Below are 13,710 nucleotides of genomic sequence, written 5' to 3'. Positions count from 1 at the left end.
ATGTTGACTCAGTCTTGGTGCACACAAGGATTAGCTACTTTTGTTTGCTGAAGATTTGTGAATGCAATTGAACATTTTGCAATCATCAGCAAATACCTTCACTTTTGACATTATAGAAGGGGTGTCATTGATGAAGCGTCTTAAGATGGTTGGGTCTTGAGAAATTTCTGCAGTGATGTATTGGGCTTAAGATACTGGCCTCCAACAATTATTTTTAAAGTTTTTGAAATAATCCACTAACCAAAATCCTTTTTCCAGTAAGTAAAAGGAAGTCTACTTGTTAGACATAGTGAAAATTCCCCATATTTCAAATGGTAGAAGTGAAGCGTCCTCTGTAGCGTAAAACATGCAGCTCTTTTCAATGCTGAAATGATGCTACAAGGCTATTTATGCAGTACGTGTGCTCAACATGTCTCAGACCTGAGCAATATGTGCCAACTTAAACTGCTCATTTTAAACTCCAATGAGGGAATCATTTGCATGTGAAACTATGATTCATGCTTGATAGCCATTGTTTTGATTGAGATATGCAGTAAAATCAGAACTAGAAGGAAATGAAATGGAATATTTTATCTGGGGCAGCATTGTAACATTTGGCATTTCTACTTGTCGGTCTGGTAACCTTTTAAATAAACTGCTTGCATTCACTAAACAAAACATTTTGCAATGCATGAATATTGGTATGGATTACATGCAAATCAAATGCAATCATCTGTTTGCTTGCTTCCCACCCTTCATTCCAGTTTGCTACACAACCACCAGTGGGTTTTTATCTCCATAATGTATATGGATGAAAACTGCATTCCTTCAATGGGAATGAATTTCTAGAAATGCCAATGCTGGAGGCTCTCCTGAAAGCAGTGTGTTAGCTATAACATTAGATTATCAAAACTAACGTACAAATTCAGTATAATTAATATATTCAAATAACATTGTATGGATCATCGTGATTTTGGTGGAGTATGTCACAGATCATAAAATAGCAACTCAGCATGTCTATTGCATTGTTTATAGCTTGAATTGTAGTGGTAATAAGATAACTCTGATTCTTGCTCAAGTAGGAAAGCAATGATTGAATCCTAGTAATGGTCCTGCTGGAAAATCTAATTGCAGAGTTGGTCCTTAAGGCTGCTGGTCCCTATGGAAATGTTTCTCTGGTTTGAGTTGATGCTATTAAGAGTGAAGCAAGGAGCAAGATTGGGGGTGGAAAGTGATTTGAGTGTAGTTTCTGTTCATTTTCATGTCACAAAAGTTCATTGTGGTTTATTTATTGTCTAAAAGGATGAAAGATAAATGACATCCTCTACTATTTGATGGGACCAACCCCAAATCATTTACCTGATCTTAATCTTCATATGCTGGCGTTACTCTTTCCAGCACATCTTGTTTTGACATTGGAATTGGTTTATTATTGTCACAATACTGAGGTACAGTGAAAAACCTGTCCTGCATACCATTCATACAGATCAATTCATTATGCAGTGCATGGAGGTAGCACAAGGTACAACAATAACTGAATGTTTAATTTATGCCATTTGTGTCATCTGGAAGTTCCTTAACTGAAGATCCTCACCAAGTTATAGCCACAGTTGGGACCATGGTTCCCAGCCTGAATTTAGTCTGCAAAATCAAATATTTTTAGTAATTGAGGGCAAGATTGGCCATTTGCAGAAGTTTTCTAGTAAATGCTGTCTGGAAGTCTGTCATCCTTGATTGATAGAATCTAAAGTTGCTCATTACATTGTTAGCAATTTTTTTTTATTCTAAAGCTATCCAATTTTTAAATGCATTTCAGATATTTTGTGTTGTAACAATTGAAGTGACTTTATATTAGTGCACACTTAAGTTTTTGGTTCATAGCAAAATATTGAGAACTTGGCTCCTGTTTTCCTTTAATATATGGGTGGCAAACTTGAATCTGTCTGCCTTTACCCTTAATTTCTTCCCATTAGAAAATCTGCAAGTGATCTGTGCTCACTTAAACCCTATTAACGCATTAACAATATCTTAAATATGTGGTATGCTGTTTGCTGCTTTCTTGTTTAATTTCACCAAGTCCAATTTTCTCAACTAAAGTCTGGGACATTGCGTTAGTGCATGTATATCAAAAAAAAACTGCAGATGCTGGAAATTTGTAACTTTTCTAAAAAAAAAGCATGCTAGTCAAAAAGGTAAAGCAGTGTCTGTAGAAAGAGCAGCAATCAAGTTTCAGGTCTGGGACCCTTAGAACTGGGAAAGAAACAAAGATGCTTTTCAATAGCAGAGAATGTGGTGGAGGGATGGGTAAAACAAGGGATATCTCCGGTATGTTGAGACCAAATGAGTTGACGTGGCAGTATGAGTATCACTTAAGAGCAGATTATGCTTCTCTGTACATGTAATGTGTTGCTAATAGCAAGGCTGTGGGACATGCCCAGCAGGCCAGACTATACAAATAGAAACAGAAAAGCTGAGCCAAAATGACAATGGACAGCAATGGGCAGTCCCGAAACTGATAGGGAGAAAAGTGGGAGAATTCAATATTGAGTCCTGCAGGCTGCAATGTGCTCAGACAGTAGATGAGGTGCAGTTCCTTGTGTTGAGTCTCATTGATCAACACGTTATCAAAGACTAGAGGGGAGAGAGATACCACTGAGTGTGAGTAAGGCAAAAGGGACAAATGGACTTCCTGCCAAAGAGCAGAGGAGAACTTCTAGGTTTGCATTCTTGGAAAAGAAGTGGCTGTGAATTTGACAGTAAATGGATTTTTTTTCTAAAAATCTGCAGATACTGGAAATCTGAAATAAAAGCAGCATATGCTGTCTTTCTTGGGTGTTCACACTGCCCTATTACCACTAGGAGGTAAAAGATGATCAGAATGGGAACTGCTGACAACTTGCCCTCTCCTGTGATCAGGGATACTAATGCAGAGCTTGTCCTTCAGCGGGCTGGTGGGCCCTCCTAAAATGTTTCTCTGGTTTGAGTCTGTTATTAGGAGACTTTGAAGGTCGAAGGACTTTGTTTAGTCCTTTTTGTGTCTGTATTTATTTTGACATAGAAATTTGAAATCTATTCAGATTGGCAGTTCCATTTCAAAATGACTCATGGTCTGATTGTAGAATATGATTGTTTAACCAAATAGAGTGATCTTTTATTGGTGCTTAATAGATTATAAATAACAGATTCCCAAACAGCTAACAATATATAAAAGTAATTTAGTCCTGAAAGCTTTGGCCAAGGTCTAGAAGTTGTGCCTGCAACTAAGGAGTGAGCATTTAGATCTGGGGGGGAGTGTGTGTTTGGTGGTGGAATATGAAATAGAGATTAAAGGAATGTGTCCTGGCAGCTGCAGCAACTGTTGTCTTCACATATTCCTAAAGTCATTCAGCATAGGAGGCCATTTAACCTACCAAGCCAATGCTGTCTCTCCAAATTTGTTTATCTCTATCATGTCCATCGACTCCACACAGATTCTCCTACCATCCACCAACACTAGTGGTAGTTAGACTACCAACCCATATATCTTCTGGATGTGTGGGGAAACTGGAGCAGTTGGTGGAAACCCACATAGTCACAAGGGGAATGTCCAAACTGCACTTTGATGGCTGGATTGAACATAGGTTGTTTGAGTTGTGAAGCTTCAGTAATACCTGTTGCATGACTATCATTGAGAGAAGCAGCACATCCTTTGGCCCACTAAGTCTGCATTGACCATCGAGCATCATTTCCTATTCTTTCCTAATTCCCATCAGCTACCCTGCCAGATCCAAGCACTCTCCTGCACACTAGGGGCCATTTACAGAGGCAATTGACCTACCAACCAGAACACTTCGGGATGTGGGAGGAAACTAGAGCACCTGGAGGATGCAAGTCCACAGAGTCATGGGGAGAATGTGTAAATTCCACACAGACAGCACTGGAGGTCAGGATTGAACCCAGGTCTCTGGAGCTGTGAGGCAGCAGCTCTACTGGCTGTGCCAAAATGGCTAGGAATGCCAAAACTTGAAAAATACAAAGCTGCTTGACTGCATTGCAATTAAATAAGCAATTAAAATTCCTCACATTCCTTCCCTCTGCATTGCCAGTCAATTGTAGAAGTGGGGTCGGGGATGAGCATTTTAATTCTCTCTTTGTATTCTTAGGACTCAACTGCTGCCTATGTCCCTCCACCAATAAAAGGTACTTCAGGTGATTAACAACTTTTGAAGTGTAGGTACTATTGCAATGCAAAGGCAAGGAAGCAGCTTCTATTTGGCAAGCTCATACAATGGATTGCCTTTAAACAAAAGGCAGCAATTCGGGTTTCCTCACTTGGTCCAGGATTTTTTTGGGGAGTTTAATATGTCACTTGTTTTTGGCAACTAAAGCAATAGATTACATTTCCATCAACATCTGAATTCATTGCAGATCCCCACTGTGTGGGACATTTGAATCATTGATTGTGCCTGTTCTCCGTACAATATGGATTGTTGTGTCTGGTATTCATATGTTTTAACAGAGATATGATGGGTAGAAATTTCTTTAGCAACAGCACAAAAAGAGCAATAACTGAACATCTGTTTAATGCTTGATTTTCCTCCTCCCCCCCCTCCCCCCGCTTAAATTCAATGGGTTGCCAGTATGTTGAAACCCAATTTGCACAAAGGCTTCCTTGTTGCAGGAGATATGTCATCAGTGGAATACAACTTGCCAGTACCAAACTCTACAGGAAATTGTATGGTTAAATTGATATCTTGGAGTTTATTGAGGACTAGGGGCTATTTCACAGGAGTTTTTTTTTGAGCAGCTGTTGAGTATTCATGGTTCCTCTAGAGGTCCAGAAAGCAAAATTAATCTTTCACACTTCAGTGCTTTGTTGTAATACCTTTTGCATGGAAGTGCAACTTTCGTTTATGCCTTGGGCATGCATCATGTGCTGGAGGCTTCAGCTGTGTTACCAACAGTGAACTCCAGTCATCTAATAATAATAGTTTTTATTTGTCACCATGTGTTTTAATCTAGCTGGTGCATAATGAATACTGACTGAGGCCAAGATGCTGAGCATTGTGAAGTGCTGCCTGTCATCTTTCATCATCTGGAAAAGAGTGGTTCCTTCCAATTTGATGCAGAGCAGTGGATGAGAAGTGCCACAAAAATCTTTTCTGCGTCATCAATGGCATTCAGCAACACCAGGAAACTTGCAGAAAACCCACCACTTTCCTTTATCTGCTGGTCTATTGGCAACAATGAAATTTAGCCACATTTTTGAACAGTGTGTTTCATTGATTTGTTTTTATACAGCTCTGGATAGCAAAGTTGTGAGAGGTTGAAAATATCTGCGGCATACCCTGGAAAGAGCCAGATACAGACGCACTGTCATTCCTGTTACCTTGACAGCCATTGGCATCATGGTCCTTCCCATGCCCTGAGTTTGCAGTGGTGCCTGGAGAAGATGGCAGATTCTGGCAGTGGTGTCCTTTTTGAGGTACAGACCATGTTCCTTAGCAGGATTTTGATAGAAGCGTTTCTCCTTCATCTTTTGTAGATGTGGCCAACTGAGAGTCCTCCTCTCCCTCTCTACCAGCCATTGTCTTGGCTTTAGAAGGCACAGTGGAATCATAATAACAACCAGAAGCAACCACCCAACCGTTATATTGTAAGGGCTCATCGACCACTATGTTAGGGGGGAACCTACACTGCTGAAGTCTCAGCTGTGCGAGTTTGAGGAAGACCACTATGTAGACTGCTGAGGTCCGAGGTGGGGCTGTTGATGTCATATCAATGCTATATATGGACTGATGTTGTATTCTGCTGACTACACATGCTTTTGGCAGACAGTCTGCTGTAAATATGTTGACACTCACACCGATATTACATCTAGTTTGATTTTCCCATAAATTGGTTGTGTGCCTTGGATACATGGAAGTCAGGCCAGATTGTTGCCTAAACTGTAACTGGCAATTAGTTCAATTCATTAATAAAACAATGCATTTTAAAAAAATCACTTTTGTCCTTTATTCATATTCTACCAATCAGGGACTCAAATTACACTGACACTACACTAATCCCCTTTTCCCATCAACTCCCTTAGATCAAGGCAATTTGCAGTTGCCAGTTATCTTACCAACCTGCATGGCTTTGGGATATGGGAGGAAACCCATACAGACATGGAGAATGTGCAAGCTTCATGTGGACAGCATCAGTGATCAGGATGGAAATCAGGTCATTGGAGCTCTGAAATAGCATGGTCTTGTTAATGGGGTTGCTCAAGATCTGATCAGGGCGTCTGACATACTGGCATTAAATTTATCTGCTGTATATGAAGTTCTGCATGTTCATCTGTTTTTGTTTTGAGGGGAGGGAGAAAAAAATTTGTAATCAGGAGGTATTCTTGTAGTAGATGCAGTCAGACTTTAGCACCACTTAGGGTGGATACAAAATGTTCTGTCTTTCCATTTTTACATTGCACAGTAAATGATGCATTGTATTTCACATGACATATAGAATGTAGTGGGAGGAGGGGAGGGGTTGTGAATTAACTCCACTATCAAAACAAAGTAGAAAGTATCAAGTAAGTAAGGAAGGATTAGAGGGATATGGGCCATATGCAAGCAAATGGGGACTAGCTCAGACAAACAATTTGGATGGCATGGATGAGTTGGGCCAAAGGGCCTGTTACCATCCAGTATAACTCAGGATTTTAATCGAAGGATTTGGACAATAGGCCCCAGGCTCAATCATCTGTTTCTGAACTATGCAGCTTAGGATTGTTTGTCCAGTGTTTTGTGTTGACTTTGCCATCTTGTCTGGTTTGGGTTTACCAGATTTTTTTTCATCTAAATTCCAGCATCTGCAGTCCTTTGTTTCCTTAGGTTTACTGGATTGACATTTTTTTCCCTTTCCTGCAGTATCAGGTTTTAGGAGAGGATAGAATGGGGTTGGTCTGTGATCCTGCTGTTCATGCACCATCCTGCCCGGTGGGTGTGGAGCAGGCAGTCTAGAGGGAACACACCAGGAGACTGAAATAAGCTGCAAACGGAGCAAAGTTGACAACAGTCTTCTGTGTGTTTCTCATTTATTGGAAAACAAAGCATGTATTCTGGGGGAGGGGGCACACTACTGTCCTTTGGCCTTTGTTCAGACAAGACATCTTTATTAGTCACATGTACATCGAAATACACAGTGAAATACATCTTTTGTGTAGAGTGTTCTGGGGGGCAGTCCCCAAGTGTCGCCACGCTTCAGGTACCAACAGGTACAACCAATCTCTCAAACTTTACGGCTTTTAGTTACATGTAAATGGAAGATAGTGCTCACATGAAGGGCATGTAAACCAAGGTGGAGTAAATGTGTGGACACATTTATGCAACACATTGATGCAATCACAAAGAAGGCATGCCAGTTGCTCTACTTCATCAGCAGTTTTAGGAGATTTGGTATGTCACCAACAACTCTTGTAAGTTTCTACAGATGTGCAGTGGAGAACATTCTCACTGGTTGCATCACTGCCTGGGACGGAGGCTCCAATGTGCAGGATCAAAAGAGGCTGCAGAGGGTTGTAGACTCAGCCAGCTCCATCATGGCCACAACTTTCCCCACCATCAAGGACATCTTTGAGAGGTGGTGCTTCAAGAAGGTGGCATCCATCATTAAGGACCCTCACCACCCAGGACGTGCCCTCTTCACGTTACTATAATTGAGGAGGAGGTACAGGAGCCTCCAGACCCACACTCAGCATTTCAGGAACTTTTTTTCACAATCAAGATTTCTGAACAGTCCATGCACACGTTATTCCTCTTTTGCACTATTTATTTATTTTTGTAATTTGTAGTAATTTTTATGTCTTGCACTGTAGTGCACGATATATGCCGGTGATAATAAATCTGATTCTGACGACGGTAGTGACGGGATCTGTCTGGATGGCTCAGCAAAGGGTTTTCGCTGCATATCGCTACACATGACAAGAATAAACCAATGTTCAACTGTCCGTCCTGGAGGGACTCACCAGGCAGGCGAGTGCAGAGAGATCCTTAAGTCCGCTTCTCACTTCACCCCTCCCTGCACGACTGAACCCACGGATGGTTCAGTTAGTGCCTTGTTTCAAAAATATGCATTGCATTACGTGACACTCACTGCTAAACACTCTAACCCCCCAACGTAATCATTGCCAACAAAGTTATAATTGTTTTAATGATTTGCTTACAACCAGCCTTCTTTCTCTCGCCAAGGAACGGCCGCAAGAAATAGGCGACAGGCCTGCATCATAACAACAACAACGCGTGATCTCGACAGTGCAACGTTTTTATTCTCTGGGATTATCATCCTTCGACTGCTTCTTGTTGTCAAGTACATCAGTTTTGAGAGTTGGTCTCCTGTATCGATGCAAAGCTTGCAAACGTAATAAATAACGAGGCAAATGTCTGTTGAAATAAAACAGGGTTAATAGGAGAACATCCCTGATGGGAAAGGATGAGGAGTTGCCTTGCCCCCGGGGTCAAGAGGGGGCTGAGACGCTGGTGTAAGTGCACCTGGAGATGGAAGCAGTGGTGGTGCGACCCTCGTCCTCCGTCTCCCTCAGCTGTGGCCGCTGCTTGGTACAACAGGTAAAAGTCGCTAAGCAAGCCACGCGGAATCGCTTATTCATGAAACAGTAGATGATGGGGTTCACGCAGGCGGATGTATACGAGAGCAAATGGATGAATGAAATCGGGGTCCCGGACAGGAATCTGTCGGCGGAGACCTTGTCAAACGCTCGCCAAGCATTTGCACAGAATATAGGGGTCCAGCAGATGAAGAACATGATCACAATCACAATCAGCATCCGAATCACTCGCTTCTTTGCCATTAAGTTCGCTGTGGAGCTGTTGCTTCTCACTCTGTTTATTTTAGCACCGGCGGTGCTCGATAGTCGTTGCATTGCCATCGTCCTTTTGCGTTTTACGTTCTGCCTGTAACACCCATCTCCATCCTCGTAACCGCTGGCACAGCCACCGCTTTTCCTTTCTGCGAATCAAACACAGACCGTAATTACAGTAGCGGAAACATATAATGCTATCGTCGGATGTTCCCGTCATCCCTTCAACTGGATGCGCTGCCTATAAGGCCAGTTACATGTGTGTGATGCTGTCCGTTCATTCCCCAGACAGAGACTGGAATCGTTTTGTAATTAGCCTCTCTCTCTTCTTTCTACCCCTCCTTACCTTTGACCCATCCCCCGGTGGATCTGCTCTCCCCTCCCTCCCCACACCTGCCTATCGCTATCTCTTACCTGCATCTACCCCTCACCACCTTGTGCCCACCCCACCTCCCCTCTTTTGCCCACCTATCACTGCTCTGCTTTCCCCTCCTATATATTGGGCTTCCCCCTTTTCCTATCTTCAGTCCTGAAGAAGTGTCCTGACCCGAAACGTTGACCGCCTGCTTTTCTCTAGGGATGCTGCCTGGCCTGCTGCATCACCGTGTTTTTTCATTTTTTTATTTAAATATTTCAGGAAATGTGGAGAGAGAGGGAGAGAGAGAGAATGTACTTTATGTTTTGGCTGTAACAAGGTAGGTTCGTCCTATAATTAGTCTGACCTGATGCCGTCTTTAGCCACAGTAATAAAACACCAGTCACCAACTATCGACGGACTGCTTTATGAGTGGTTGAGATATGCAGTAAGAATTTCCTGGATTATTTTCTGAAAACTTCCAAAGTCATTCGGAGTCTTAAGAGTCAAAAGTTATTTGTTTTGTTTCAGAGTTAGAAATGGACATGAGAACAACTCATACTCTTTAACTCTAAAGAAGTAGACCATGGGAGGTGAAAGGATGAATTAACTTTTATCATAGCAAAATATAACGTTTAATTATCAGGATTTAACACATTTGGAGTTTTCATAGCAAAAATATTTCACCATCAATACCAAGAAGCTCGCAGCACCCATGGAAATCAGAAAGCTTGAATTCCAGTGATTCAACATCCTGTGCTATTTCCAATTCCATTACAATCGATTTTCCATGCATTTATTCTGTTTTACCAATTTCACTGAAAGTTTTACCTAAACAGCAACGAGAGGTATTTCAATGCGTGCTGACGCCAGTCTTTTAAACACCAAGTTTAAACCCATTTGGAGCCAATTGAATGAAAGGAGGTTCCATTTGTTGCACAATATCAAGATTTGACAACCAAAATCAGAAATTAATATTAAATTAACTAATTGTACTTTTAAGAGATCACAAGACAGAGAGGGCCAAGATTTCAAATAGGTAGCTATGAACGGCCTCGGCTGAAAACCTCAACGAGGGACTGCCTACAATTGAAGTAAGGGCAGAGCAGCACGCCTTCGCACCTTTCCAACTCCCTCATTTACCTTGGCTCCTCTTTCTCCTTTTCACTTCGAACCGAATGCCGCTGTATAACTCGCGGGATATCAGTCCGTATGCAATCATCATCACTATTCCGGGGATCAGAAAGAGAATCAGTAACAGGAAAATATACCTAAAGCGAGCGATAATGCAACGAGTTAGACAGAAGCTAATTTCAGCCCGAGTTTGTTTTGGTGAACTTTGAATGAAAACTTTGAAATGTGTATGACGATTACCAGAACTGTTGGGTGAAGTCATTCGGCCAGAGGAGACGGCACATGTTGCCAGTGCTGTTGTTTACCCTGGTGAAGGGAACCAAGGTGTTGTAGATGGGATACGGTAACATTACCATAACTGAGAGCAGCCAAGTGGCGGCAATCACTTTGAAGGCGTGAGACTTGGTTTGCCAAACCCTGGATTTAAGCGGTTTGCAGATGGCACTGTATCTCTCCAGGGAAATCGCCACCAAGCTGAAGGTAGAAACACTAACAGAGATACCTAGGGGGGAAAACAGAACCTATTACAATAGACACTGCAGATGCTGGAATCTGGAGCAATCAACAATCTTCTGAAGGAAGTTGGAGGGCCGATGCTGCTCGATCCTCTGAGTTCCTCCAGCAGAATGCTTGTTGTTCCAGAACCCATTACAATTGGAAATAAGAGTAGAATTTCTTTTATCATGGTCTACAATTCGAAACAGACCGTCTCCCAAAGCAAATCTAATCTGTTTTGCAACAATGAATTTTAAATGCATCTTTCAATATCCACAGTATTGTATTTTTTATTAATAAGAGGGAACCGTTCGGGCAGAGATTTAGTAGCGGCTGAATGGTTGTGGGGCCGGTTTTATTGAAATTCTCACGTCTGTACGTCGATTGTATATTCAGTCCACGTAAACTATCAGGCGACAACTGATTAATTTAAACATATTATATTCTGTATCAAATAGAATCTTTACAATCTGAGCCATTGTGTTATAATTTAATTAATTTAATGTTCGGCTTTGGAAGCGCCTTGATACAATAGAACAGCTGGATCGTAACATAGAACACAGTAGTCCAGGAATAGGCCCTTCGGCCCGCCATGTCGACTAGAATGTCAGTTTAAACTAGCCCCATCTGCCTGCACATGGTCTCTATACCTCTATTCCCTGCCTGTTCAGTTGCCTGTCTAAGGTTTGTGGAGCTCTGGAAAATTGCTTTTAAAAGTGAATCGAAAAGTAAACAGGGATTTGATGATTACGCAATTTTATTAAACAGTTCTTCCCTTAGAAACCGAACGAGATCTTCTCCCTAGACCGTAATATTATATGATCTCGGCCATGAACATGACTGAGTCGAAAAACAGTGGGGTAAAAGAGTAAATGCAATATTAAATGCAGATTATATTTAACATAGTTTAAACATTAACCGCCAAGCAAACGGCCACTATCTTTCCTCCTGCTGCTAACATACCTAGTTGAAATTTAGGAGCATTCCGTTAACTTTTCTCGCAGGTGCAGGCAGTGAAGAAATAGATGCGATTTTGGGGAGAGGCAGACTTTCAACAGTATTACTGCAAAAGCGATGTCTCCAAGATGCCCTTTTAGTTTAATGCCTAATTCCTGCTTTAACGAAGTTCCCTCGTAGAATCGCCCAGTCTTGACTTTAGAAGTTTCTTAAAGTAATTTGTGTCAATGCAGCTAATGCATCGAAAAAAAGGCAGAGCAAAATAAAAACCAAACCAATCATTAATAGTGGAATGGTGCATGAGCTGGGGAGGTAAAAGGTTTTGCTCTGTCTTTCTATTGATGCCACGCCCCGGCGTGGAATTTCGCTATTCTCCACCCATTGCATTGGAGTTTTAGTTACCCATGAAGTAGGCGACAGCTTTGCAGACAGCGCTTCCGAAAATGAAATCCTTGAGCAGGTTGGGGATCAGGGTGAAGGGCATACAGAAGAGGCACAACATCAGGTCACTGACGGCCAGCGAGAGCAGGAACGTGTTGGTCACGGTCCGCAGCCGCTTGTTCCTCAGCAGGACGACGATGATCAGGACATTCCCGAGCACGCTCAACACAAAAAACAGGCAGTAAAGGAATATCCGCACAGTCTGATCCAGGTCTGGAAGAGAGACAAAGGAGACAAAATATAAAGGGAAAAACAAAGGTGTGTGTTTGTGTGCCGGTGCACGCCCACGTCCAGTCCCTACCTTGGGCGGACGTGCAGCCTGCTGACACTTGTCATCCTCGCAGCCGCCCCCGGCCCCTGGCCCCGCTTGTACCTGTCACCCTCGGCATCTCCGTGAGGTTCAGGAGCAGGTGAGAAACCGAATCCATTGCTGGCTTTCTGAACGTGTCTCACACCACTGGGTCGGGGCAATCGCTCAAGCCATCGCTCCATCTTACTTCACTGAAGTTTTCAGATCCTCTTGCACTACAATATCACCTGACTCCAAGAAAAAAAAACAAGTAACGATATTGGGTGCCAACACAGATGTTCTGTCTCCTAAATAGCTCTGTTTTTGTTCAAACGTTTCCTTATTAAGGAAGTGACAATGAATATAATTTCTGTCCTCTTTAACTATCTTTGATACCACTGGCCCGAGCCCTCTGCGGTGGCATTGCCGGTTTCCGAAGCCGTGGCTGCCCCTGTAACGTCGGTGGCCAGTGTCTGGGGCGAGCGCCGGGAAACGTTTGTGAAGCTCATCCTGTACATAGAAGGTGCCAGTGCACGGAGAGCTTAGCTCCGCCCCCGTCGGACACACCAACACTGCAGCCTCACAAGCGGCGGCGGCGAGCGACTGGTATTATTACTTTTATTATTTGGTTCTATATCTGCAGGACAGCTGCCAGAGCAAAATAGGGCTTTGCTGACCTGTCACGAAGAACATTAGAGATCCACCTTGAGTGCAAAATGAACTCGTTTCCCCCTTATTCCCCTTCATGATGGGCTTAACCCTTTGCGTCTGAGGATCGCAGAGGTTCTCTTCCATAAGAACATAAGAAATAGGAGCAGGAGGAGGCCATCTGACCCGTTGAGCCTGCTCCGCCATTCAATAAGATCATGGCTGATCTGGTCGTGGACTCAGCTCCACCTACCTGCCTTTCCCCATAACCCTTAATTCCCCCATTGTACAAAAATCTATCTAACTGTGTCTTAAATATATTTAATGAGGTATCCTCTACTGCTTCCCTGGGCAGAGAATTCCACAGATTCACTATTCTCTGGGAAAAGCAGTTCCTCCTAATCTCCATCCCAAATCTACTCCCAGGAATCTTGAGGCTATGTCCCCTAGTTTTAGTCTCACCTACCAGTGGAAACAGCCTTCCTGCCTCTATCTTATCTATCCCTTTCATAATTTTATATGTACCTATAAGATCCCCTCTCATTCTTCTCCCCCATGCTGTTGCCCGGGGTCTGGCCA

At 42.7% G+C, this 13,710-nt stretch overlaps 1 protein-coding gene across 1 annotated transcript; it reads right to left on the bottom strand.

Moving 5' to 3' along the window:
* Positions 1 to 7,148: 7,148 nt before the first annotated feature.
* Positions 7,149 to 12,686, bottom strand: cckar (cholecystokinin A receptor). Its single transcript, XM_052040412.1, has 5 exons — positions 12,524 to 12,686; positions 12,156 to 12,407; positions 10,542 to 10,803; positions 10,311 to 10,438; positions 7,149 to 8,961 (listed from the first exon to the last, which is right to left on the bottom strand). The coding sequence occupies exons 1-5, from the start codon at positions 12,684 to 12,686 to the stop codon at positions 8,453 to 8,455; spliced, it is 1,314 nt and encodes a 437-aa protein (XP_051896372.1). The 3' UTR covers positions 7,149 to 8,452.
* Between the last annotated feature and the right edge of the window lie 1,024 nt (positions 12,687 to 13,710).

Source organism: Pristis pectinata, chromosome 2 (assembly GCF_009764475.1).
Source record: "Pristis pectinata isolate sPriPec2 chromosome 2, sPriPec2.1.pri, whole genome shotgun sequence".
Taxonomy (NCBI): Eukaryota; Metazoa; Chordata; class Chondrichthyes; order Rhinopristiformes; family Pristidae; genus Pristis; species Pristis pectinata.
Note: the sequence above shows the minus strand (reverse complement) of the source record. Positions and strands in the feature narration are given on the sequence as shown.